The following is a 26,927-nucleotide window of genomic DNA, read 5'->3' on the forward strand; positions in this document are numbered from 1 at the left end:
TCCACCACTTCAATTTAATTATAAGAGGTTTGCCTTTTTTGCAACCCCTTTTTCAAAATGGGGCATATAAACAGTTATAGTTAAAAAAAAATAAAGCACATTTATTTAAAAATAAGTAATAAAAGTTATGTCCAAAATGGGTATTTTTCTATAATTAGTTAGATTAACACATAAATCAAACTTAAAAATAATTACTAAAAATATTACTTTAGTGAATTAGATAAATAAAGATGATTTATATAACTTAGACCCATTTATATACAAGAAATGTTAGGCTACTTGTTTATGGATTAGCATTTTTTAAACCCAAATACCAAAGAGCAACGTAGCCTATGACGTCACAATGTGCTTGACTATGCCGAGTGAATATTACTCGCTCCAGTGTGATTAAGCTCATGAGAGAGAACATTGATTGCTATAAAGAAGGATTTTACAGAGAACAGCAATTTTTGTCTTGAAAATGTTTCAACCTTATTTAAGGTCATCCCGTATCGTTCGCCCGGTACTGCCATCAGCAATCAGTCAGTACTATCACTGTGTGCAGAATGAGATACCGTCAACTCGACGAGAGTCTGTGGAGTTCACTGGTCAGACACCCACGCAAACACCACTGGTGGACATGGTGATTGGAAATAGGTATAAAAATGATCTGATCCGACCTAACCAGACAACTATCAGGCAGCATCCGCGTATGAGGCCGTTGATGCACATAGTGTCTGTGAAGCCCACTGGCCAGACAACACTCTTGGTGATTGGAAACGGGCATAAAGATGATCTGACTACACCTAACCAAATGACCATAATCAGGCAGCATCCCCGTGTGCAGCTGCCGTCTATCCACCGAGAGTTTGTGAAGCCTACTGGCCAGACACCCACGCACACAACACTCTTGGTGACTGGAAACGGGCATAAAAATGACCTGACCACACCTAACCAAAAAAACATCAGGCAGCATCCCCGTGTGCAGCTGCCGTCTATCCACCGAGAGTTTGTGAAGCCCACTGGCCAGACACCCACGCTCATGGTGACTGGAAAAGGGAATAAAAATGGTCTGACCCGACCTAACCAGACACCGCAGCCGAAAATTTTAACTACAACTGAAAGGCCACACTGGGAAATGAACAAATCTCCAGTCCTGACTCTGCCTCCACTGGCCGGTCCTGCTGCTTTCAAGACGCACAACCCCCGAGTGACAGCTCGAGCTCCGTTACGACACCCTGCTGCTCCTGCTCGTCTCCCACAACTTGTGCTTCGCGGATAGCACCTGTGAACCGGAGCAGTGTGTCCCGCGGTGAGCACCAATGTCCCGCGGTGAGCTGCGGCTGCCAGAGGGAGTAGCGTCAATGCCGAAAAAAAAAATGGAGAAAAGTGGAGCACATGGTTCTGTCGCTCAGCAGCTGGGACGTGCAGAGAGTTCCTCAGGGGCAGGGGCTCAAATGTAAATAAACATATAAATGTATAATATATAGAAAAAAGCTGGACATATGCTTTGCATCACAGAAATATGACGTGACTTAAATGACAATTAATAGGTAATTTTCATTGCCATTTAACCCATAAGAACCCGGACCAATTTCTCCTTATAGGAAAATTATGGGGCATATAAAACAGACCAAATGGACCACTTATAACATGTTTCTGCAGTTGTTTTTGAAATACAACCCCTCCTTGTGAAAGATCTGTATTGTTACATATATGTGACATTGGGCGTTTATGATACATTTTTAATGTTACATATATGTCACATTGGGCGTTTATTTCTCTGTTGAAATTTTTTTTGCTTAATAACAGTTTTTTTTTTTTTCTGTTTTTTTTCTTTTCCACAACATATATCAAAATTATTACTTTTCTGGGAAGATAGCCGGGTGATAGCCAGGCATTGTTTGCGAAACATATCAAGCCATGGAAGGATCTTCCAACACTTATCCTCTGCTTGCCGATTTGACGAATCGTTGTCAGTGAAAGGTAGACTTGCTAGCAGGGTCTGAAAACAGTTGCTTGACATGTTGTCAGTCACCATGGGACACCTTGTGTCATTTTCCCAGTATGCATGATTTCCTGGCATTAGGTGCAGACCCATGCGCAGATGGATACCAATCAGTATTTCCATTTCTTTAACAGTGGTGTTAACATTCTTCTGAGGTCCAGATTTTTGCACACTGTACAAATTAGTTTGTTCCTCTAGTCTAGGAGCTCAAGCATTTCTGCTGTTAGGAACTTTCTGAAATACTCCAGGGGCGTTAGAAGATTGTGTGGAGGTGTGATACTCGGCCCTTTGAATGTGCACTCAGGGATTTCAAAATGTTTCTTTCTCCAATCTTTTTTTTTTTTTTTTTTACCCTGGCTGGGTGTTTTTTGCTTCCCAGAGTTTATGTTTGGTTGTGAAGCTTCTAAATCACTTGATGTTAATGTCTGAATCAGACCCACTTGATTCATCTTCCTCCATGTCTTTCTTGTTAAGGGTGTAATCAGGGTCATCAAATGTCTTCTTCCTAGTCACTGTCACATCCCTCATTCTCACTGTTATCTCCCTGGATAATTTTCAGCACATTCTGAACATCAAGTTGTTTCCTGAATCTGTTCATGTTATTCTTACTACAAAAAAGTTAAAATAACCTAAACTAGGACCAAAATATGATATCAACATCTTGTTTTAGTTACAGGTATGCAAAATAGTTTCAAAATACATTTCATTAACAATGTAATTAATTTTTACATTATTTTTATGTTAACATTTGTTAAAATATGCTTTGAAATGAGCAGCAGAAAATATATAACAATAAAATAATTGAATCAGATAAATTAATTGAGCAGCTCATTACCATTTTTCTTAATGTGACATATACGTCACATCAAAATTCCACCTACTATTTTAAGGTTAACAGCCCGATGTGACATTTATGAAAATAAGGGATACTGCTTTAAAAAGACCTTTCTAGATAATCACCAGTGTTTGTGACACCCGCGGTGTTATATATATATATATAAAATATAGATATAGATATAGATAAAAGTAAATTGATAGATAATAAATAGATGTGTATGTGTCTATATGTATATATATAATGTATGTTTTATGGGTGCACTTGATATATATATATCCAGGCTATTAATATAATGTACAGTGTATCGTGTGTTCTGTGGTTGCCAGGCAAAAGAGCAAAAAGAGTTGCTGATATCAGTGCCTGTTTGTTTATGTGTTTTAACACACAGGTATGTTAAAGGAGAACTCCGGTCAATTTTAACATTGAGCTAATTTTTTTGTACATTTGGAGTGCTGTCAGTACAGAGAACAACGACAAAAATCGGTGCACTTGTTATCCTCGTTTTAAAATTTGCACCCTGTTGACTTCAATGGGGCAAGTTTTAAACCTGCTTTTAGCCTCTTAACATCCTTGATGTGTCATTACAAGTGCACAGGTCATGTGAGTGATTCCTTCTGAGTGAAGGCGGGTGAATCTGACTGCAGTAGATGTGAAAGAAATATATAAAAAATTATGTTTATTCAGCCAGCGCACATACCTGTATTTACATCCTGTTTTCGGTCGAAGTCCACAGTAATCGATTGTCGAGTTCACGCGCCTAGGTTTCAATCGACTACTGTGGACTTCGACCGAAAACAGGATGTAAATACAGGTATGTGCGCTGGCTGAATAAACATCATTTTTATTAATATCTTTCACATCTACTGCAGTCAGATTCACCCGCGTTCACTCAGAAGGAATCACTCACATGACCTGTGCACTTGTAATGACACATCAAGGATGTTAAGAGGCTAAAAGCAGGTTTAAAACTTGCCCCATTGAAGTCAACAGGGTGCAAATTTTACAAAGAGGATAACTCGGTGTAGGCAACACCGATTTTTGTCGTTGTTCTCTGTACTGACAGCACTCCAAATGTACAAAAAAATTAGCTCAATGTTAAAATTGACCGGAGTTCTCCTTTAAATGCAGGCGTGGATTAATGCACAGGCTTGCGTAGGCTGCAGCCTAGGGCCCCCACGTGTGCAGGGGCCTCGGATTGGCCAGACAATTTCTTTTTTTTTTATTTACTTAAGCACGAACAAAAAAATACCCTAATTGGCCCATAAGAAACATAAAAATAAAAAAAACAAGCAGGTGAATGGGTAGATGTGAATTGGCTATCCAATCAGCTGCTGCTGGTCAAATCATGTCAATCATTTTCATTTATGTCACTGCTATTGCTGGATGGCATAGTGGCAGAATGGCCGAAAGAAAGCATGAAAGTGGAGCACAAAAACGCAAAATACAAAGGTTAAGAGAACAATGTGACCAAGATATCCTGAAAAAAATCCCTAAATTGACTGGATATTTAAAGTCTGCTGAATCTTCATCCAGTCGAAGACAAGATCCACAGCAAGAGGACTGCCAGCTAACATCGGAGCTGGGATTGAAACGCCTGCAGCGGGTTAGCTGTTGCAGCAGCTAGCTCATCATGTCATCGGTAATATTTCAGGGAATTTGGGGGAGTTATTCCACAATGCAGTGTTTCCTCTATGTTGATTTTATTGTGGTGTGCGCAATGGCAAAATTTCTTCCGCCACGCTTTTTATTTTTGTTGCCTTTTAAATGATCCTGCCGACATAATGCGCGCTACAAAACTGGTGCTGTGACCCGTCGAATGGTTGATCGTTGTCGACCGCCGGGATTGCTGACCTAAAGTTTGACTGATGATAAAACATGACAAATTGGGGCCCAGGTCAGGAAGCAGACAGACTGGCTTAACCTAGCTAGCTGTCTCACCAAGGTCAGATAAATCCCATCACATAGAGCCTCTTTCACCTAGATATCATCATATAGAGACTGTGTCTGTTCCCCGAATTTGGAAATCCCCAAAACGTCTAAACCGTAAAAATTTGATTGATGTTCAACAAATAAAAAACAGATATAATACAGATGAGCAAATGATAAAGCTTGGGTTGCTGAATATTCGATCGCTTACTCCAAAAGCACTCATTGTTAATGATATGATTTCAGATTATAACCTAGATGTGCTGTGTTTGACAGAAACCTGGCTAAAACCAAACGATTACATTACTTTAAATGAGTCCACCCCACAAGATTACAGTTATAAACATGAACCTCGTCTGAAACGCAAAGGAGGAGGTGTTGCTGTAATTTATAGTAATATTTTCAAAACCACTAAGAAATCTAGTTTTAAATACAATTCTTTTGAAGTGTTGGTGCTTAATGTAAAAATATATAGTGTAAACGATAAATCACGTTTGAGATTTGTGCTGGCTACTGTATACCAGGGCACCATACAGACTTTATCAAAGAATTTGCTGACTTTCAATCAGAATTAGTATTGGCTGCAGATAAAGTACTAATTGTTGGTGATTTTAATATACATGTAGATAACGAAAAAGATGCATTGGGATTGGCATTTAAAGACATTGTAAACTCAATTGGAGTGAGACAACACATGTCAGGACCTACTCATTGTCGTAATCATACTCTAGATCTAATATTATCGCATGGAATCAATGTTGATGCCGTTGAAATACTGCAGCAGAGCGATGACATCTCAGATCATATGTAAATTACATTTAGCGAAGGCTGCAAAGCCGACTCCGTGTTACAAATATGTTAGACCTATCACTTCTGCCACTAAAACTTGCTTTATCAATAATCTTCCTGATCAGTTTCATCATCTCAGCATCCCAGATAGCTTAGAAGAACTTGGTATTGCAACAGAAACTTTTAACTCTCTCTTTTCCAGCACTTTAGACACAGTTGCTCCGTTGCACTTAAAGAAGATGAAAGAAAATAGTCCAACGCCGTGGTACGAGCACACTCAAGTCAAGTCAAGTATATTTGTATAGCGCTTTTCACAATACAGATTGTATCAAAGCAGCTTCACAGTATTAAATTAAAATAATACAACAAGGTTTGTTTAGTGGAATTTATTGATAAAATCAAATTAGATATCCCCAGAATATCCCCAACTGAGCAAGCCAAAGGCAACAGTGGCAAGGAACCGAAAAACTCCATCAAATGACCTAATGGTGTCCTAAAACTCCATCAGGTGACCCAATGGAGAAAAAAAAAACCTTGGGAGAACCCAGGCTCAGTCGGGTTTTTTTTTTTTCGGATTGTAATTTGAACTGTAAGATTAAAAATATTATATGAATGCCTGGCTGAAGAGATGCGACTTTAATCTAGTTTTAAACTGGGAGAGCGAGTCTGAGCAACGAACACTATCAGGAAGACTATTCCAGAGTTTTGGAGCTAAATGTGAAAATGCTCTCCCTCCTTTGGTGGTTCTGGATATCCTAGGTATGACCAAAAGCCTTAAATTAAGTGATCTTAAAGAGCGCGATGGATTATAGGGCGATAGAAGATCCGTTAAATAGACTGGAGCTAAGCCGTTTAGGGCTTTATAAGTAAGTAGCAATACCTTGTAATTAATACGGAACTTTATAGGTAACCAATGCAGTGATGACACTCAGGCCCAAGAGAGCAGCCAGAAAAATGGAGAGCAACTGGAAGAAAACAAAACTATAGGTATATCGCGTTTCATGGAAGGAGAGCTCGATTGCATACAGAGAGGCTTTAAAAGCTGCTAGATCTGCTTATTTTTCAACCCTATTAGAAGAAAATAAACATAATCCTAGCTATTTATTTGAAACAGTGGCTAAACTAACGAAAAAGAAAGCTTCAAGCACCGAAGTTTCCAAGCAGCACAGCAGTAATGACTTTATGAACTTCTTCACTTATAAGATTGATAATATCAGGGATAAAATTATAACTATGCAACCGTCTACTACAGTATTGCATCAGGGAGAGCATTGTAGTCTCCCTGAGAAAAAATTCGATTCATTTATTGCTATAGGAGAGGAAGAATTTTGCAAACTTGTTAGGCTAATTCATCTAAATCGACAACATGTATGTTAGACCCTATACCGACTAAGCTACTGAAAGAGATGCTTCCAGATGTCATAGATCCTCTTCTTAATATCATTAATTTGTCTTTGTCTCTAGGATACGTACCAAAAAACTTTAAGCTGGCTATGATTAAACCGCTTGTTAAAAAAACGCAACTTGATCATACAAAATTAGTCGATTACAGACCGATCTCGAATCTGCCTTTTCTGTCAAAGATACTAGAAAAAGCAGTATCCTCACAACTGTGTTCCTTTCTTGAAAGAAATTATATCTGCGAGGATTTTCAGTCCGGATTTAGACCGTACCATAGTACCGAGACAGCTCTCATTAGAGTCACAAATGATTTGCTCTTATCATCTGATCGTGGTTGTATCTCTCTATTGGTGTTACTCGATCTTAGTGCTGCATTTGACACTATTGACCACAACATTCTTTTAAATAGACTCGAACATTATGTTGGCATTAGTGGAATTGCACTAGCATGGTTTAAATCATACTTATCTGACCGTTATCAGTTTGTAGCAGTAAATGAAGAGATGTCTTATCGATCACAAGTTCAGTATGGAGTACCACAAGGCTCAGTACTAGGACCGCTACTGTTCACTCTGTACATGCTACCATTAGGAGATATCATTAGGAAACATGGAATTAGCTTTCACTGTTAATGCGACGATACTCAGCTCTATATTTCTTCAAAACCTAACGAAACCTACCCATTCACAAAATTAACGGAATGCATAGCTGATATAAAAAACTGGATGACTAGTAATTTCCTACTACTAGATTCTGAAAAAACAGAGATTCTAATTATTGGACAAAAAATTTCCACACGTAATAACCTAGAATACTGTCTAACACTTGATGGCTGCTCTGTTAAGTCTTCGTCGTCGGTTAGGAACCTGGGTGTGCTCTTTGATACCAATCTTTCATTTGAAAGTCACGTGTCTAGTATCTGTAAAACCGCATTTTTCCATCTTAAAAATATATCTAAATTACGCCATATGCTCTCATTGACAAATGCGGAACAATTAGTTCATGCGTTTATGACCTCAAGGCTAGATTATTGTAATGCTCTACAGGGTGGTTGCCCTGCACGCTTAATAAACAAACTACAGCTAGTTCAAAACGCAGCAGCTCGAGTTCTTACCAGAACCAGGGGCCCGTTCTTCATACGTCGCTAACTCACTTAGCTGGATTTGATTGTTGGCGATTTGGCATGATCTTGGATTGTTTGGTTCTTTGACGCTCATCCTGGACTTGCTGTCATAGCAACAGGTGCGCAAGCTTAATGGCCATTATAGTTCTCTTAGCTTGTTCCTTTTTTAAATAATATGCCAATAGTTTACCTGGTCTGTTCCCAAATTCATGCATCTTTTGTTTCAAATACATATTTTTTTATTAATACAATTTGAATGGTCTAAGTTCCAATTTGCTCTAGCTATAACTAATTTGTTCCAATTTTCTTCAGATTGATCTTGTTTGTGTAACGCTTCTCTAAATAACAGTTCTTCCTTTAGACCATTAATAATTGATTTTATTTATTTATTTTTATAAGAGGAGTATGATATAATGAGTCCTCTCAAAGTAGCTTTTTCTGCATCCCAAAGTATGGATGGGGCTATTTCAGGTGATAAATTATAGGTATTAAAGTCTTCAATCCACTCTCTCATTTTCTTACAAAACATTTCATCTTCTAATAACAGGTTGTTAAATCTCCACGTTTTAGATTCGTGAGCTTCATTTAAGGTGATTTCCAAGGAGACCATTGCATGGTCTGATGTAGAGATTTCATGTCATGTCAAGCTTCATACATTTTTTAGGAAGAAAAAATATATATAAATGAGAATAAGATTTATGCCTATTGGAAAAAAAAGTATAATCCCTTTTTTTAGGGTTAATTTCTCTCCATGCATCTATTAACCCTGTTTCTGATCCCAAAGCACGCAACATTTTTGCAGATTTAGGGTTAGAACCTCCAGAGTGTGAGGATCTATCCAAATTTGAAAGAGTTAAGTTGTAATCTCCTCCCATCAAACCAAATGTTGTACATTGTGTATTCAGAAGAGAAACCATATCAGAAATAAATGTAGGTGTATCTGTATTAGGAGCATATATATTAAGTATAGTTATCTGTTTGCCCCAAATTTTCCCATTTAGAAAAATATATCTTCCCTCTGTATCTGAAATCTGATCAATTAATTCAAAAGGTATGTGTTTATTAAACAAAATAGCAGCAACTCTGCTGTTTTGTTTAAAAGATGAAAATCTGTCCAACCCAGTCTTTCTTCAGTTTAAGATGCTCTTCAGGTGTAAGGTGAGTTTCTTGTAATAAGGCTATTCCCACTTTCTCTCTTTTGAGAGCTGTGAGTATTATTTTCCTTTTAATAAGATGTCCTATACCTTTAACATTCCATGTAAATAATTTTAATAATTTATCCATAGTAGTCTTTTAAAGAAAAAAACAACAACAACAACAACCAACCCTTCAGGCTAACATGACAGGTAGAATTTATGAAATAAATAAAAAAACGACATTTAACACATCCAAAACCCACACACTCACATATAGACTAACAAAAAAGTTCCATCTGCACTGCTCCACCCCATTACCGGGTGATATCTTTTGGTGACTGTTGTTTTTATCTAAGAGTTAGGGTCAATGTAACCACGTTTGTTTAGGCTACATACCCTGAAGCAGCTTGTGGAGTGCCCCCTCCCCCATTCATAGTAATTCCTACAATAACCAAACGATCGCTTTCTGGCATATCCTAAATAAGCTTATTCAGCCTCAAAGCAAAATTATCACTGCGTATCCAAGAAGACATAATCAACTATTAATTCTTTTTTTCTTTTTTACAAACAGTGGCATTCCCAATGCACTAGTTGCTTAAACACTTCAATAAACACCTTATGTCTATTTGTTTTGTCTCTTCAAAGAAAAAAGTATAAACAAAGAAAGTAACCAAAAATAAAGTTCATTAATTTGTATTCTTAAGTAAATAAGTAGACTAACCAAATCAATGTCCAAGCCATTATGTTTTCCATTCTTACCTCCAGTTTTGAGTTCATTGATCAGCGAGGATTCTCATCAGCGGCTTTGTATAATACTTTTTCTTCCAGTTCTTTTATTACTGCAGCTGGAGTTGGAAAAGTTGTCTCACCTTGAAGGTAAAGTCGTGATCAAAGTAAATCCGTGCGTCCTTTAGCGTTACTTCTTTCCTTGTCCAGGCAGCTTGCAAGACACGTTTGGTGCTATTATTGAGGAAGGCGACAATAATCGGCCGAACAGAGTCTTTACGTTCTTGATAAGTGCGATGGGCACGAATGATGTTCAATTCTTCCGGTACTCCAAGTTCTTTTCCAATCAACTGATCGAGAAATAACATGATGTCACTCCCTTTCTTCACTCTTTTCAGCTACATTATAAATGCACAAATTATTTTGTCTAGACTTATTCTCCAAGTAATCCATCTGTTCAACAAATTGATCAATTCGAGACTTCATTCATCCATTTCGTAGTTTTCTGATTAACAGCCTCGGCATCATCCAAATCACTCACCCGGGCTTCCAGCTGATCAACACGCGTACTGTTACGTCCAGCTTTTGGTTCAAATCAGCTGTTTGTTGCATAATCTTTCTTATATCATGCTCAGTCTCTTGAAAAAACTCTTTCAATTCATATTTTAGTCCTTTAAACTCATTGCTTAAAGAATCTTTTAACTCGGCAAACAGTTTGTGCATTTCACTTAAAGGAGATCTCCGGTCAATTTTAACATTGAGCTAATTTTTTTGTACATTTGGAGTGCTGTCAGTACAGAGAACAACGACAAAAATCGGTGTTGCCTACACCGAGTTATTCTATTTTTAAAATGTGCACCCTATTGACTTCAATGGGGCAAGTAGTAAGCCTGCTTTTTAGCCTCTTAACATCCTTTAAGTGTCATTACAAGTGCACAGAAAATGTGAGTGATTCCTTCCGTGTGAACACGGGTGAATCTGACTGCAGTAGATGTTAGAGATATTAATAAAAATGAAGTTAATTCAGCCAGCGCTCATACCTCTGTTTACATCCTGTTTTCGGTGGAAGGCCATAGTAATCGATTGTCGAGTTCACGCGCATAGGTTTAGTGCCTATGATCACGCGCGTGAACTCGACAATCGATTACTATGGCCTTCCACCGAAAACAGGATGTAAACAGAGGTATGAGCGCTGGCTGAATTAACTTCATTTTTATTAATATCTCTTAACATCTACTGCAGTCAGATTCACCCGTGTTCACTCGGAAGGAATCACTCACATTTTCTGTGCACTTGTAATGACACATCAAGGATGTTAAGAGGCTAAAAAGCAGGCTTACTACTTGCCCCATTGAAGTCAATAGGGTGCAAATTTTAAAAATAGAATAACTCGGTGTAGGCAACACCGATTTTTGTCGTTGTTCTCTGTATTGACAGCACTCCAAATGTACAAAAAAATGAGCTCAATGTTAAAATTGACCGGAGTTCTCCTTTAAAGGTGCATTGCGCAAGTCTCTGAGTTTTTGCAGAACTATGCCCCCTTCTGGCGACACGCGAAACTGCAACCAGAGTTGTGCACGCGGTTACATGGAGTTTGCGTTGGGGTTTGGGATGAACTAGAAGCCGGTCTCTTTGAATCCATCTTCTACTTTTGCAAAAGTCGCTCGAGTTGTCTTCGCTGATGCGGATAATGGCGGCGAATACACAAACCTGCCAGACATAGCCAGGTGAGCGTGAACGCGCATGACGTCACGCCCAGTCGATTCCGTCCCGAATCCCTCTTATTTATTTTACTGTACAGGATTATAGGGGCAATCGCAGTGATCATAGAAGGGCTCATTCAGCCCATCAGGCAATTGTTTAAGCATGTATGGGTTAGAAAAACGGGTGTCTCCAGCATTTTGTCTATTTGCAGTTTTCTTCTTTGACTGATGCTTATTAAACTCCATATGCGTTCCAGAGCGGAGGTTCATACCTCAGTTTTCACTGCCAATCATATTTTCTTCTTTAAATGTAGGATAGACGAAGTACAGAGTTAATTTCGGGGAGGTATGAGCGAACTCAATCAAGCTGCCGCCATTTCACCGGAACCCCTAAAGTCATTGTTGAGAAATAAGATTCTTTGGGAGAAATAAATATATAATTATTTAAATCTCATATATACAGTGAGGAAAATAAGTATTTGAACACCCTGCTATTTTGCACGTTCTCCCACTTGGAAATCATGGAGGGGTCTGAAATTGTCATCGTAGGTGCATGTCCACTGTGACAGACATAATCTAAAAAAAAAAATCCAGAAATCACAATATATTTATTTGTATGATACAGCTGCAAATAAGTATTTGAACACCTGTCTATCAGCTAGAATTCTGACCCTCAAAGACCTGTTAGTCTGCCTTTAAAATGTCCACCTCCACTCCATTTATTATCCTAAATTAGATGCACCTGTTTGAGGTCGTTAGCTGCATAAAGACACCTGTCCACCCCATACAATCAGTAAGAATCCAACTACTAACATGGCCAAGACCAAAGAGCTGTCCAAAGACACTAGAGACAAAATGTACACCTCCACAAGGCTGGAAAGGGCTATGGGGAATTTCCCAAGCAGCTTGGTGAAAAAAGGTCCACTGTTGGAGCAATCATTAGAAAATGGAAGAAGCTAAACATGACTGTCAATCTCCCTCGGACTGGGGCTCCATGCAAGATCTAACCTCGTGGGGTCTCAATGATCCTAAGAAAGGTGAGAAATCAGCCCAGAACTACACGGGAGGAGCTGGTCAATGACCTGAAAAGAGCTGGGACCACCGTTTCCAAGGTTACTGTTGGTAATACACTAAGACGTCATGGTTTGAAATCATGCATGGCACGGAAGGTTCCCCTGCTTAAACCAGCACATGTCAAGGCCCGTCTTAAGTTTGCCAATGACCATTTGGATGATCCAGAGGAGTCATGGGAGAAAGTCATGTGGTCAGATGAGACCAAAATAGAACTTTTTGGTCATAATTTCACTAAACGTGTTTGGAGGAAGAAGAATGATGAGTACCATCCCAAGAACACCATCCCTACTGTGAAGCATGGAGGTGGTAGCATCATGCTTTGGGGGTGTTTTTCTGCACATGGGACAGGGCGACTGCACTGTATTAAGGAGAGGATGACCGGGGCCATGTATTGCGAGATTTTGGGGAACAACCTCCTTCCCTCAGAGCATTGAAGATGGGTCGAGGCTGGGTCTTCCAACATGACAATGACCCGAAGCACACAGCCAGGATAACCAAGGAGTGGCTCTGTAAGAAGCATATCAAGGTTCTGGCGTGGCCTAGCCAGTCTCCAGACCTAAACCCAATAGAGAATCTTTGGAGGGAGCTCAAATTCCGTGTTTCTCAGCGACAGCCCAGAAACCTGACTGATCTAGAGAAGATCTGTGTGGAGGAGTGGGCCAAAATCCCTCCTGCAGTGTGTGCAAACCTGGTGAAAAACTACAGGAAACGTTTGACCTCTGTAATTGCAAACAAAGGCTACTGTACCAAATATTAACATTGATTTTCTCAGGTGTTCAAATACTTATTTGCAGCTGTATCATACAAATAAATAGTTAAAAAATCATACATTGTGATTTCTGGATATTTTTTTTTAGATTATGTCTCTCACAGTGGACATGCACCTACGATGACAATTTCAGACCCCTCCATGATTTCTAAGTGGGAGAACTTGCAAAATAGCAGGGTGTTCAAATACTTATTTTCCTCACTGTAAATGAAGCAATTAATAACATAGCTCAGATAATGTATTTTTGGAAAAATGTATAAAAAATGTAATGGTAATGTTAATTTCAGAGGAAACAAACAATGCAAACACAGCAAACAATGAATCAGACTATTTTAATGTTGAGCAAGCAATCTCATTGGCTGCAGGATCAGCAGAGGCCAATCAGCTTGTGCCATCTGGTAATAATGTGGTTCCTTGCAGACTGCATGTAAAGGACCAATCAGCCTACACCCTCTAGAGTTTCATGACTGAACTGGATTTTTAGGGTAGGATGGACGCCATATCTAGTTCCGAGGAGGAAAACTCCTGAGGCTCTTCTCCTTGTCCTTGGGCCAGCAGCAGGATCTTCTGAGTGCTCTGAGCCACTGTTATCACTAGTCTCTGACTGTACGTCATCTGAAGGGAACACATAAGAAAAGAGGAAGCAATCAAGCTTATAAATAAAAACATACAGCTGGCCTGCATATCGACTGCAGGTAACACAACAATATATTGGAATTATTCATAACTAAGTCATGATATTTCGGCACTCAATAGAGGTGCCTTCATCCTGATTTAAGGAATAAAATTCAACATGGTAAACTGATGTGTTAGAAATATGATAATGTTCTTTGTCACTAAGTATTTTAAATATAAAATATAAAGTGTATTTGGCTAAAATGTAGTTAGATTGAATCTTAAACTGAAGAAAACATTAGAAAGTCCCATTCATCACTATTTATACTACTGTTCAACAGTTAAGGGTTGATATGATTTTTTTTAAATGATCACCGAGGCTGCGTTTATTTGATCAAAAATACAGTAAAAAAACAGCAATGCTGTGAAATATTGATATAATTTTTAATAATTAATATTTAATAATAAAAAAATCCTGTGATTGCCAAGCGAAATTTTCAGACAGCCATTACTCCAGTCTTCAGTGTCACATGATCCTTCAGAAATTATTCAGAAACATTTCTTGTTGTTATCCATGTTGAAAACGGTTGGGCTGCTTAATATATTTGTGGAAACTTTTATGAATAGAAATTTCTAAAGAACAGCATCAATTTGAAATCTTTTGTAACATTCTATCATTATTCTTATAACATTTTGCTTCACTGTAACTTAAGATCAATTTATAGCACACTTGCTGAATAAATGTATCAATATCTTTACAAAAAAATCTGACTGTTCCCAAAATTTTGACCAGTAGTGTACATGAAAAACTAATAATTGTGTAATCATACAGTATCTAGTGTCTGTGGTTGACTTTACCCCCTCTGCTGGGCTGAATTTGACCTGCATGTCGGTTCTGTCACCAGGAGAGAGTGTGCCATCGGAGGGCAATAACTCAAAGACAACAGGAGGAGGTCGCTGTTTCAGCAGAGCCTGCCATCTGAGGTGCACTGGGGTGTTTGTGTCAATCTAATCACAAAACCAAACCAGAAAACAAAACATCTGGGATAAATTTCCACTTATTTAATCACAACAAAAACTAGATATGTTATCAGAGGAAAAAACATTATAACAACAAATGGTAAGAGCACTGAAGTAAACCTCACACTGCAGCCTGATCTAAAACTAGAAGCAGCAAACATGCCATAAAGACAAATGAATCTCAGCTCTACGGCCAACATGCTTTAATATCCAGTAGATATATATAATTCATTACTAAACCAGCTAATAGTGATGGAAATGAACCTCAGACCCAACATTAAATCAAAACGGACTCTATTTACTTTTTCAATACATGATCATATTTATTCTGTGAATAAATAGTGCATATTATTCAAAAGAAAAAAAAATACTTTGGCCCTTTGCTTGTAGTGTAAAAGGCTTGTACCTTCTTTGGCCTATCCTCCTGTCTGATACTCCACTCACAGGGCATTGGCCCGTCATTGTACAGCTGGACCGTGATCACCTGGCACAGGCCACACTGGATGGTGTCGAACTGCAGTGTGTCTGTTGACACCTGGAGGGAGGACATGGTGACCTCTGCACATAAACACACCTGCACTTGGGGTCCCTTAGTCACCTGTCAAACACACAGGATTCAGTGACAGAGAAAATCAACAAAGGGGCAATAATATACAATAAACATAGCGGTGTGTACTGTACAAACAATATGCAAAATTGATCAAATTCACTAATAAATTGTAGCTAATTGAATACATTTTTATTACAAATATTTTATATTATCAGCATAATGCATGAGAAGTTGAATAAAAATGTAACAAATTTTAAGATGTCACAATTTTGCTTCCATTTATTAAATGAAAATTTATATTTCTTATTAATTTTGTCATAACATTTATTTGTATTTGCTTTTTCTGCACAAGTCTGTATGAGTGAATGATTATGATGGTGAATGTTTGCAATCTCATCAGGCATGAAAAGTCAATATTTTATCTTCATCCTGTACTTCTTTGCTTGTCTCAGATATTTAATGTTGCTTTCATCAAACCTGTATGGGCATAACTGCATTGATCTTTCCCAGATTAGCCTCACGGGTATCAAACTTCACTTCAAACGTCTCTGTCTCACAGACGGGCAAATTCTTCACCCTGTCCAATTCTGTACTAAACCCTGTGAGAAAAGAAAAAAAAAAGGAATGAATATTAATGCAGTGGATCCTCAATAAAGCTATAATGAACAATTCTGTTTTAGGCTTTGCCGATACTAACATACTGGAATAATAACACTCATAGAAAAAGCTCAATTTTAATCAAGCCACAAACTTCATGAACAATCTAAACACATCACAAAGATTGACACCTACTCAAACATCTGTTTCGCTGAAATGGATGATGTCCATAACAATAATATCTGGCTATTTTAAATCTATTGAACATTCTGCGGTTTGGACAAACCTGTGCCTGCCAATGAGCTCTTGTCAGCTCTGAAAGATACAGCCACTGGACAAGTGTTGGTTATTTTGACAATGTGGGTCACGATGTTCCCTTTCATGACATACCCAAAGTCCAGTGTGTACTCAGGCAAGATTAACCTAAAGAGAAGGTCTATCAGACACACGCATTGATCACTTGTAAAAAATGAAAGGTTTCTACATGAATAGACTTACTTGCACAGCTTCTTGAGCCAGTTGTTCGGGGACCCAGTTGCTCTTAGATCAGTGACTTGGTGCTGTTTCTGAACAGCCATGGCATTTTCCTTCACAAGGAGTCGTTCTAACTCCATCTGCAGCAGGGCATCATACTACGGCACACGTATAAGGACACTATTTATAGTACCACACACAAATATTGACATACAAAGTTGTAATGATGGCTATTCTCACAGGAGTTTAACAGATTACACAAGTAATTTATGGGTAAGCTAGCAAGAGGAATATCCAATTATCACAGACACTCACAGTGGGAATGTAGTCGTCTTCAGGTGGCATCTCCTCCTTTACTGTGACAGGCCTGCTCAACACCCCTTCCCTTAATTTCTCATTCTCCACCGAGTCTTTTGCCTCCTCTAGCAAAGAACCATATATCTCTGCATCTAGCCAGAGAACAGAAAACACCTTAATAAGGTTTCATAGCCTCTTCCGAAAGCCCTATTCAAATGAGATTTCATTTCAGAACATGTGTGTACACAAATGTATTACTTTGGATGTCTGTAATTTTGTCAATTTGTACAAGATGCACAATGTTTGCAGGAATTTCAAAGATAGGTAATGTAATTGCTGAATTGCTTTCACACATAATAGACCTATTACCAATTTTGTTTAGAGAGTTGTTTCTCCCACACCCTCTTCCTCAAACTTGGCACTTGCCAGATTGAGGACACTCTAGCACTGTTTTTCAGAGAAACAAGTGTTTGAACAAGCATGTTTCCTAAATCTCTGCAAACAAATCATGGTATTTTTACGATTTAGTACAGTCAATCATTAGCACCTATGATTTAGGCACCTTTAAAGAAAAAGCAGCAGTAAAACATTCAAATGGTTTAGTTCAAAATCAAATCATCTTACGAACTGCTTATAGGCCTTATTAGTGTGACTTCGGCTAATGTCGAAGTATTGACCTTATGATGTAAATATATCTCTTGAGCAACAAAGTCTGCTATTTCTTCTCTATTTAGTACAAACTGCCTGTGTTAGTAAAACAAAGAATCCGATCAATAGGTAATCAGAGAGCAACACAGCACTTCTTCCGCAATAATAGTTGCACTATTTGCTCTATAACAAGACCACAGTTCCCACTGAGAGCAAAACTGCTTGTTTCTAAGATAAATAGCATTCCTTCTGGCTGGCTGCATATCAGGCAAGAAAAAGGGTTTGAACAGTTCTAGCGCAGAGTCCAAGGTCAAGACCATTATGTCAGTCTGCAAGCTGGCATGGTGCGACTGTGTTTGATTAAAGATTAGGCGAGCCAGGACGCAGGGCTGGCCTCCTTTCAATTGTATTTCATGAGAGTGAAAGTTGGACCATATTCAGGAATTTAAAACATCCTGTCAGAAATTTGCAATGTGTCCGACAAATTTGTGATGCTCTGTTGGCCATAGAATGGCTAATTCATTTATAAGGTTCGATTAATTCGATCATATGAAGATGTGGTGTCTGACTTGGCCAATAACACGTTTTGTGTGAACCTTTCCTGAGAGCACACTTGTCCTCAACAAGCCACATAATTTGAGGTTCATAGCACAAAATTAAATACTTTGTGTTAGTTAGACGTTTGTTCAGATCTCAGATTTTTTTAAATGTTTTTTTAATCTATCTTTTAAGTCTCTTATACTCACCAATGCTGCATTTATTTGATCAAAAACACAGTAAAACTGTTATCTATTTTTATATAATTTAAAATGCTATTTTTTCTTGTGGTGGCAAAGCTGAATTTTCAGCATCATTACTTCAGTCTTCAGTGTCACATCCTTTAGAAATCATCCTAATATGCTGATTTGGTGCTCAAGAAACATTTCTTATTGTTGTCAATGTTGAAAACATTGTGCTGATAATTTTTTTGTGGAAACTATGATACTTTTTTAGGATTCTAAAAAATTGTAAGTGTTCTAAGTGTTTTGTAAAATTATCAAATTTCTTCATAGTGACTTGTGATCAATTTAATGTATCTTTCCTAAATAAAAGTATTCATTTCCTTTAAAAATAAAAATCTTACTGACCCCAAACTTTTGAAAGGAAGTGTATGACCGACAGCAACTTACTCAGGTCTCTAGGAAGGTCCAGACACAGTCGAGGGAAAATACCCTCTCCTCTTACAGTAATGACTTCAGTCTCATAAAAGGCCACTTGCAAATGAAAGGTCTTGTGAAAGACTTCTGGAATTCCTGGAAGGTAGTATACACTGAGCCTCATTTCTGCATACGGCTCTAGGTGACCCTTCAGAAGAAACACAACCATGACACATGATGCACTTGGGCCAGAAATTTGATAGGAAGAAAAGTAATCAGTGTTTTAAAACATGAACATCTCACCTTGCTGGGAATGATGAGAGGCTGACCAGGTAACACTTGCTCAAGAAAGAGTCCTGGTTCTCCAGTTAGAGAAGAGAAATCAAATCCGACTTTCCCTGTGCTCTTCAAAATGAGCTCTGTTTCAGCTACATGGTCAAACAACTATGATTATAGGGGGGGGAAACAGAACAAAACCCTTTCATCTATACAGATTGCTGCTGAATGAATCATATTGCTATTTTGTTGAAAGTAGTGTGAAGTTACCTGTAAACCAAAGTCAATGTCATTTGTGTCCAGTGTATACGAAACAAAAGAAGCCTGACCCTTCAGTGTGATCTCATAGGTGGGCCCTCCTTCCACCACACACAATGCCAACACATGCGTGCTGATGTCAGCGTGACCAAGAAATGAGAAGGTCACCAGCTTGGTGTCACCAGGCTGTAGTTCCCCATACAGTGAGGAGATATCAAACACCTATGAAATAGATGAGAATGAAAAAGAGCAGCTTCAAAATGTATAATACTTTTAGAGAATATATCAACATATTGGGACGAACGCAAGGTTATACGGACCTCTTTCACACTCACACTTGGATGCCCATTGGCTGTGAGATTGATGGGTTTGAGCTCTGTGCTCACTGGCCGTGTTGAGTAGGTCCTATTCTGCTCTTGTCCACTACCATGATGCAATTCATCCTCTTCCAATTGAGGCATGATTACATCAGTCTCCCTGCAAAAATATAAACAATGACACATTATTAGTGGTTTTCACCAATCATTCGATCTCCATCTCTCTAACTTCACGTTCTTGTTCCGCCTTAAGGGTCAGGCGGAAACTAAATGGAGTCAAGATGGCCGTTAATTACAGAAAGCATTAAATAATTTAACAGGTGTAATTTATCAGAAGAAAAGTTAACACAGAAAATCTCAGGCTCTGAAGAAAGGGAAAAGAATAGACTAAGTGCCTCATTCAGAATAAGTGTTGATGGAATCAATGCGTCATAATATTTTGCTTTCAGAAATAAAGCAAATCAAAAATCTTGTAAAAACTATTCAGATGGAAGGTTGTATTGAAGCTGAGCCGGCTGGGACAGTGGGTGTCATTATAAATGGAGTCAGCAGGGGGCACTGTTAATCAAAAGATGTAACTTCATTTTTTTTTGATAAACCAGGAGGCCATTGCTTAGTACAGATAATGAATAAGCTCCACAGGACCCCTGGAAATTAAAACCACCAGTCATATCTAGAAGAAAAAAATCCTTCTAAAATTCATCTGAAAATGTAAAACTTTTGTGCTTGAATGGTATTTGTTTTAAAATGTGTGCGTGTTCAACAACATCTCTAGAACCAGGTTGAGGACATAGAACAAATGACAGTGCTGAGAGTGTTTCAGATACCAATGCAGTGAAGGGAAGTCTGGTGCAGGTGTTCTCAAAGGCTGAAGTCTCTCAAGAGACATGTGCTGCCAGAAACACTCGCTACGCTAAACAAACGCACAGATAGCACCTCACTTTTACCTACCCTTCTCGATATGAGTGCGTACGTGATGGGTGCTCTTGAGCAATCTAATGATTCTGTAGGAGGCTACGCTTCGTTCTCTCATTATCAACTTGGAGAACCAGTGAGGAGCTGAGGTAATACTCAAAGGTCTGCTAACATGATGAGATTCGGGTAAACATCCCCCTTTATATGTATCCTCATAATTCCTGCTTATTATCGGAGAGGCTTCAGGGAGCTGTCAGCCTCTAGTATCACACAGAAGCTGTTCTCAGACCTGTTTGGGTCCATCTTGCCGTCAGCTTCTCTCTGCTCTAACAGCTCCCTCTGTGCCTCCCCACTCTCCTTTCTTTTCCCCCCAGCGTCTCCTTCAGTCCCTTGGCTCGTCTCGTTAAAAAACCTACCAGAAAAGAAGGAAAAAAGTGATCAGTCTTATATCAGCCTCAGACACCACAAGAAACTGTCCATCAGCAAGAAATCCGCCATGTGCCGGGAGCCCGAATGGATCAACCAAGTGCTCCAATAGAGGCTTTGCTCTTGGTTTAATTACTGATAGGCTTTTAATTAGCAGGCTGGACAATGCATGCTAAAAACCCTGCGATAATGATAGGAAAGGTCATAGTCTTATTGGATCATGCACGAGGTGGGAAGCGAATAGTAGTGTGGAAAGTGATTAATCTTCACTGGCTTGCACTGCAGCCCCACGGAGGATATATCGATTAATCCGACGCAGGACATGGCAGCCACTACAACAATTTAAAACTATAAAAACTCAACCCAAAGCTATCAACAGCTGAGATTTAAAATGAAACATTGTGTAAACTATTTTATTTTCCAACCAGGAGACCATGAGTATGTGTGTAAAGCTGGAAGTGTGTTAAAGGGTAACTCTCGCCAAAATGCAACCTAGGGTCTTTTTGTTAATCTACCACAGGCAAACTTTCATTTAAAAGCATAATTAGAATGGAAACGCTACTTTTAAGTTTGACCGTATTTTCGTTTTCGGTCTTTTGAATGGGAGTAAATAGGGCACTTCTATATAGCATCAAAAATCGCTATTTTTAAAACACTAAGAAGACTCGACACAACATGAAACTTTGCTCGAAGTATCACCAGGGGCTCTACACATGAACTTGAGCATTGAGAACATTGTTTGTGTACACAGAGTTTACTAAAAAGAAAGATTTTGAACAACTCAGTGTAGCTGTTGTTGTTTCTGTCCGCCGGCATTTTGATAGTCAAAAATAGTCGATATATAAGAGCCCCTGGTGATACTTCGAGCAAAGTTTCATGTTTTGTCGAGCCTTCTTAAGTGTTTTAAAAATAGCGATTTTTGATGCTATCATGGAAGTGCCCCAAGCACTCCCATTCAAAAGGCAATTTTGCAGAAAATATGGTTAAACTTAAAAGTAGCGTTTCCATTCTAATTATGCTTTTAAACGAAAGTTCGCCTCAGGTAGATTAACAAAAAGACCCTAGGTTGCATTTTGGCGAGAGTTACCCTTTAAATATACGGACCTATAAAACGAGATGAAAAACGCACATTGTTGCGATAATTAAATGTTAATTAAAACATGCTGTCAAATTTAGCAAAAATACAATGAGACATTTTTTTTACCGCAAGATATTAACAATTCACTACTATGTTTTTTATTATTGGCTTATTTCAAATAATATAATCATACAATGACACAACAATGTCAAGAATTGTCCCGCTTATACAGCTGAATCTGAACAGTGAAGTATAACTAGTAAATTGAATTAATTCGACCTAACGCATACTATATATTTGAGATTAATCAGATAAATACTGTACATACAACATAAATATATAATATTACAACCGTATCTGTACAAAATAACGGATAATGCACAAGTCATTCAAGGATAATTTGTGTGAATTTGTAGCTCATTCATTTGTTTTCGAGTGATCTGCTTATGCCCCACTGATTGCTAGGTTTAGGGGAGGACCTTTATTACTTTTCAAAAAAACCATATATTTCCATACGAATCACATCGTAAAAATTTATAGGAAATCAACACCTTGTAAAATAGTTCATGAGATCAGGTTGGCTAGTCAGAATGTAAGTCTCTTCACAACACACTGATGATGAATTACTAAAAAACATTCACAACAAAATTTGAATTGAAAATTTGTTTTAAAATTGTAAACTCAATGTTATTTTAGGACATCAGGTTTTACATCAAAAATGTTTTTTAACATGTTTGTGTTAAATGTTAATAAATGTTTAATATATAAACTGTCTGAATAATTGGTTTAGAGCTTTTTAATGACTCAAATTAAATGCTATTCTATTAAAATTACATCTATAATTACAGAATATGACTTCATTAAAAGACAAAAACTATGACTATAACGACTAACACATTTTTTATATTTAAATATTTTCATTTTAATTGAAATTAAACACTGGTTCGACTCTAAAGACTAACTCAGTTTCTACAATGGTTCCACTATAGGGCACTGAATGCTCTGTTTTAAAACACAGAGATCAAATGTTTGACAGCTATTCTAAGTTGCTCCATTTGAACACCTCAGAGACTGTAAATGCTGATGACCCATTATTTAATCACATGCTTCTCCACTATTCACTCCTATCAGCAAAGTGTGAGCTGTCAACTGCATCAGTCTGTCATACATCATCACCCGTTTATTCAGTTATAGCAAGTTATTGCATTTCCTCTCAGGGCTTGGAAGGCTTCACTGGACATCTGTCTGTCTTTAACATCTGAGTGCTGAAATAAAGCATCGATTGCTTAATCTTTAAGGGCTTTTCGTTTAATCCCCTCCAATTTATTTATTTATTTTATGTTGTTGTTTTTTTGTCAACAGAAAATCAATACTCCTTGAACATTTCTCTCAAGAATTCGCTTATGCAGCCTCTGAATTGCTAAATATCAGCTTAAGTCCATACAGTCTATCCCTGTTTCTGCAGTGGACTACATTAAAATGCACCGGCTTGGAATTAAAGCACAGCACAGCCAAATTCATTCTTTGGAGAGGTGTCCCTGTGCACCTAACCATTTTAGTTAATGCCAAAGGACTACAAATCACATTTTATGGACATAAACTGTACTTCAAACATTCTTCAAAATATCCTCTCTTGTGGTTCATGAGGGAGTAAAAAATGGCAGATATTTCAATTTTGGGTAAACTATCCCTTTAAAGGTGTTCTAAGCGATGTTGGGTGCAACACTTCTTGTTGACGTTTGAAGTATTGTTAAACTAAACAGAGGCTAGCTAGACCCTCCCTCTTCATCCGCACACTAACCCCACCCCCATATCCTTCTTGTCGGTTATTGGCTGGAACAGTTTGTTATGTTTCGTGGTGCGGGTTAGCCCAGTTTGTTTTTGTAGCCGTTTGTGGAGCCTGTGCTGTCTACAGAGACCGCATTTTTTACAGTGTGTTCAGGGGACAGGCAGTTAGCGGATAGTGAGGAGATTGCTGTATGTGACAAAAAAATGTTGGCCTAAAAAACGTGTGACATCGCACGTTGGACATCGCTTAGAGCAGTGGTTCCCAAACCTGTCCTGAAGGCACCCCAACACTGCACATTTTCTTTGTCTCCCTAATCAAACACACCTGATTCAACTCATCAGCTCATTAACCCATGTGATAATGAGCTGATTAGTTGAATCAGGTGTGTTTGATTAGGGAGACAAAGAAAACGTGCAGTGTTGGGGTGCCTTCAGGACAGGTTTGGGAACCACTGGCTTAGAGCACCTTTAAGTTTAGATGTATTATTTGATACTCATGTTTGTTTTGTTCCTACCCAATATGGCATTGCTTTCGGTCTACCAGGAAGGCCCAACGGTAGGAAACACAGAGTAGACTGCAGTTGGTCATGGTGAGCTTGAGATGGGATTTTGTGTTGTTGAGAATGCAGCCAAAGTCCAATGTGGTGCTGGAGAACTTGAGATTAGGGAAGTGAACCTCACCCCTCAGCACCACCTGATCCTTCTGAGGGTGGCCATGGTAGCAGAACTCCAGCACGTCCTCAATCACATGGGTGAGACGGTCCTGTCGATACATGGGGTTGAAACGCACCCATAGCTCTTTCTGAGCTCCGACTGCCAGCACCAGACTCTACAGAAAGAGAAGAACTATTAGACTCCGCCTGGAAGACCAAAACTTCAGATCCACGGGTCAAATAATGGAAAGCATTCAAATCTTACCTGCACACTTGCATGCATAGATGTGCAACAATAGGATAAAATAATTTTAAGGTTTTTATTTTGCTTTTGGAAGCAATAATTAATGACTCCCACTACAATGCAGTTACACTTGCCATTACTGGTAAACAAACAGCAACTAGCCTATACTTAACCTGTTTACCTTTGAGGTTGTAAACAGTTCATCCCCGTCATAATCACATAATCCAAAGGGCTCACGCAGGGTCAGTTCCATAGAGAGGTTCAAGGAGGACACACTCTTTAGAACCAGCCTCTGATACAGCGGAACCAGAGACACATCTGGAGCCTGTAAGTCAGACAAACTCCATAAATATATTGGGGGCGGGGATAAAACAAAAGCAATAAAACACTAAATACAACTGTTCAGTTTGGGGTCAGTAATTTTTTTTTTTTTTAAAGAATTAATACATTTACTCAGCATGAACACATTTATCAAATATTACAGTTAAGATATTTATAATGTTACAAAGGATTTATACTTCAAATAAATTCAGTTCTTTTTATATTAAGCTGCACAACTGTTCTCTTACGAGAGTACTCTCGTAAGTTTAGCTTACGCTTCGGGAAAACTCCTTTTCTCGAGAATACTGAAGCAAGAAAATTATCCTTAATTTTCCAGAATGTAAAACGCATTTGCTGCAGCAGGCAGACATAGGCGAGACAGCTCGCGCGCCTATTGGCTGCTCTGCAGCAACTGCTGCAACCTATCAGTGCGTCTTGGCATGACTCCAGCGCCAATGGGAAGCCTTCCCGTGGGTTGCACAATGATTTTGTCTCCTTCAGCGAGTGACTTCACTTCGCTGGATCTCTGGGAAGAAGCCGCACCGTAGAAAAGCCTTCAGCGGGACGAGCTTGAGATTCGAGGACGCCGGCCGGATTGCCGCCTTCGCTCGCCGTACCTGCTGCGCTATCCGGCGGCCATATCCTTTTTCCACTGCTTCGTGTGTGTTCGCCGCTGCGACACACGCGTTTCCTAAAAGAGCAAAGGCATTTTTAAATGCTAACTATGTCCTGCGGCTCATGCAGAGCTGTTCTCAGCGACGGGGACCGCCATGTGGTGTGCGCTTCCTGCCTGGGAAAGGATCACGCGGACCACGCGCTCGCTGATGGCGGCTGCCAGGAATGCGAATCCCTGCCTCTCTCGACCCTGCGGGCTCGACAGGCCTTGTTTCGTGTTAAGTCCGCTTCCCCCATGCCTTCTGTTGGGCCGCGCCGTAAAAAGCACTGCTCTCAAAGGCCACCAGAACCTTCGGTGAAGGAGAACTCGCCGGCGGAGTCCCCCGTCTCTTTCCTCGACGGCCAGCGCCCCGCTGCGGTCGAGACGACAGAACGGGAGGTTATGGAGGAGGACAGCTGCTCTCTCCTGGCGTCCGGAAGCAAGGAATGGTCGGGTTCTATCCCTGACCCCACCCCGTCAACACAGGAGTCCAGCGTGAGGGCCTCGGTTGATGCTGAGCTTCTCTGCCTTCTCTCGAAGGCCGTCGAAGACCTCGGCCTTGATTGGACCACAGCCCAGGAGCCCAACAGGCTGGATGGTTGCTTCCACTTGTTTTTCAGAACGAATCAGCCGTTTGAACAAATCGGTTGAATAAATGACTCCAACAACTCGCTTATTAACCGTCACAGAGCGTCACTTGTGGCTTACCCTGTCCGACATGTCAGAGTCCGACCGTGCCACCTTCCTCGACACTCCTATCTCTCCGACTGGTCTCTTCGTCCCTCAGTTAAAGGCTTAGCGGAGCGTTATTCTGAGGTGCAGAAAAAATCTTAGGCTATGAGACATTTTCTGCTGCAGTGTTCCAGTTCTGCAGCAGGCCGTGCTAAGAGACAACGCCTGCTCAAAGAACGGCCCCCCCACCGCCTCCGCCTCCCGCCCCGTAATAGCACCAGGCACGGGGTGCACGCCAGCGCTCGTGCTCGTCGAGCCGCCGCCTGCCCGGGGACCTAGACCCAGGCTCGCGCCTAGCTTTGAGCCTCCCAAGTCTTCCTAGCCCTCCTAGGAAAGCGCCGATGGTTAAGTCCCGCTGAGGCCGGACCACCGTTGACACTCTCGCAGTTCCCTCAACAGAGGCGACTCAAAGAGTGTACTTAGCAGCCAACGAGTCGGTTCCAAAACTCACTCGC

The 26,927-nt window shown here is 39.5% G+C and overlaps 1 protein-coding gene across 1 annotated transcript in view; it reads right to left on the reverse strand.

Annotated features, from left to right (window-relative positions):
* Positions 1-13,715: 13,715 nt before the first annotated feature.
* Positions 13,716-26,927, reverse strand: part of LOC311291126 (hydrocephalus-inducing protein homolog) — a gene marked incomplete at its 5' end in the record, with an annotated part of 141,571 nt that continues 128,359 nt past the window's right edge. The window contains 14 exons of the mRNA XM_084409999.1: positions 13,716-14,087; positions 14,946-15,095; positions 15,514-15,705; positions 16,135-16,256; positions 16,541-16,677; positions 16,753-16,886; positions 17,044-17,177; positions 18,843-19,017; positions 19,113-19,253; positions 19,356-19,565; positions 19,664-19,820; positions 20,865-20,987; positions 24,383-24,696; positions 24,946-25,089. Of these exons, the coding sequence (XP_084266125.1) occupies positions 13,953-14,087; positions 14,946-15,095; positions 15,514-15,705; positions 16,135-16,256; positions 16,541-16,677; positions 16,753-16,886; positions 17,044-17,177; positions 18,843-19,017; positions 19,113-19,253; positions 19,356-19,565; positions 19,664-19,820; positions 20,865-20,987; positions 24,383-24,696; positions 24,946-25,089 (2,268 nt within the window). The 3' untranslated portion in view covers positions 13,716-13,952. The remainder of the gene's footprint in view (positions 14,088-14,945; positions 15,096-15,513; positions 15,706-16,134; positions 16,257-16,540; positions 16,678-16,752; positions 16,887-17,043; positions 17,178-18,842; positions 19,018-19,112; positions 19,254-19,355; positions 19,566-19,663; positions 19,821-20,864; positions 20,988-24,382; positions 24,697-24,945; positions 25,090-26,927) is intronic.

Source organism: Rutilus rutilus (genome assembly GCF_951802725.1).
Source record: "Rutilus rutilus genome assembly, chromosome: 5".
NCBI classification, from domain to species: domain Eukaryota; kingdom Metazoa; phylum Chordata; class Actinopteri; order Cypriniformes; family Leuciscidae; genus Rutilus; species Rutilus rutilus.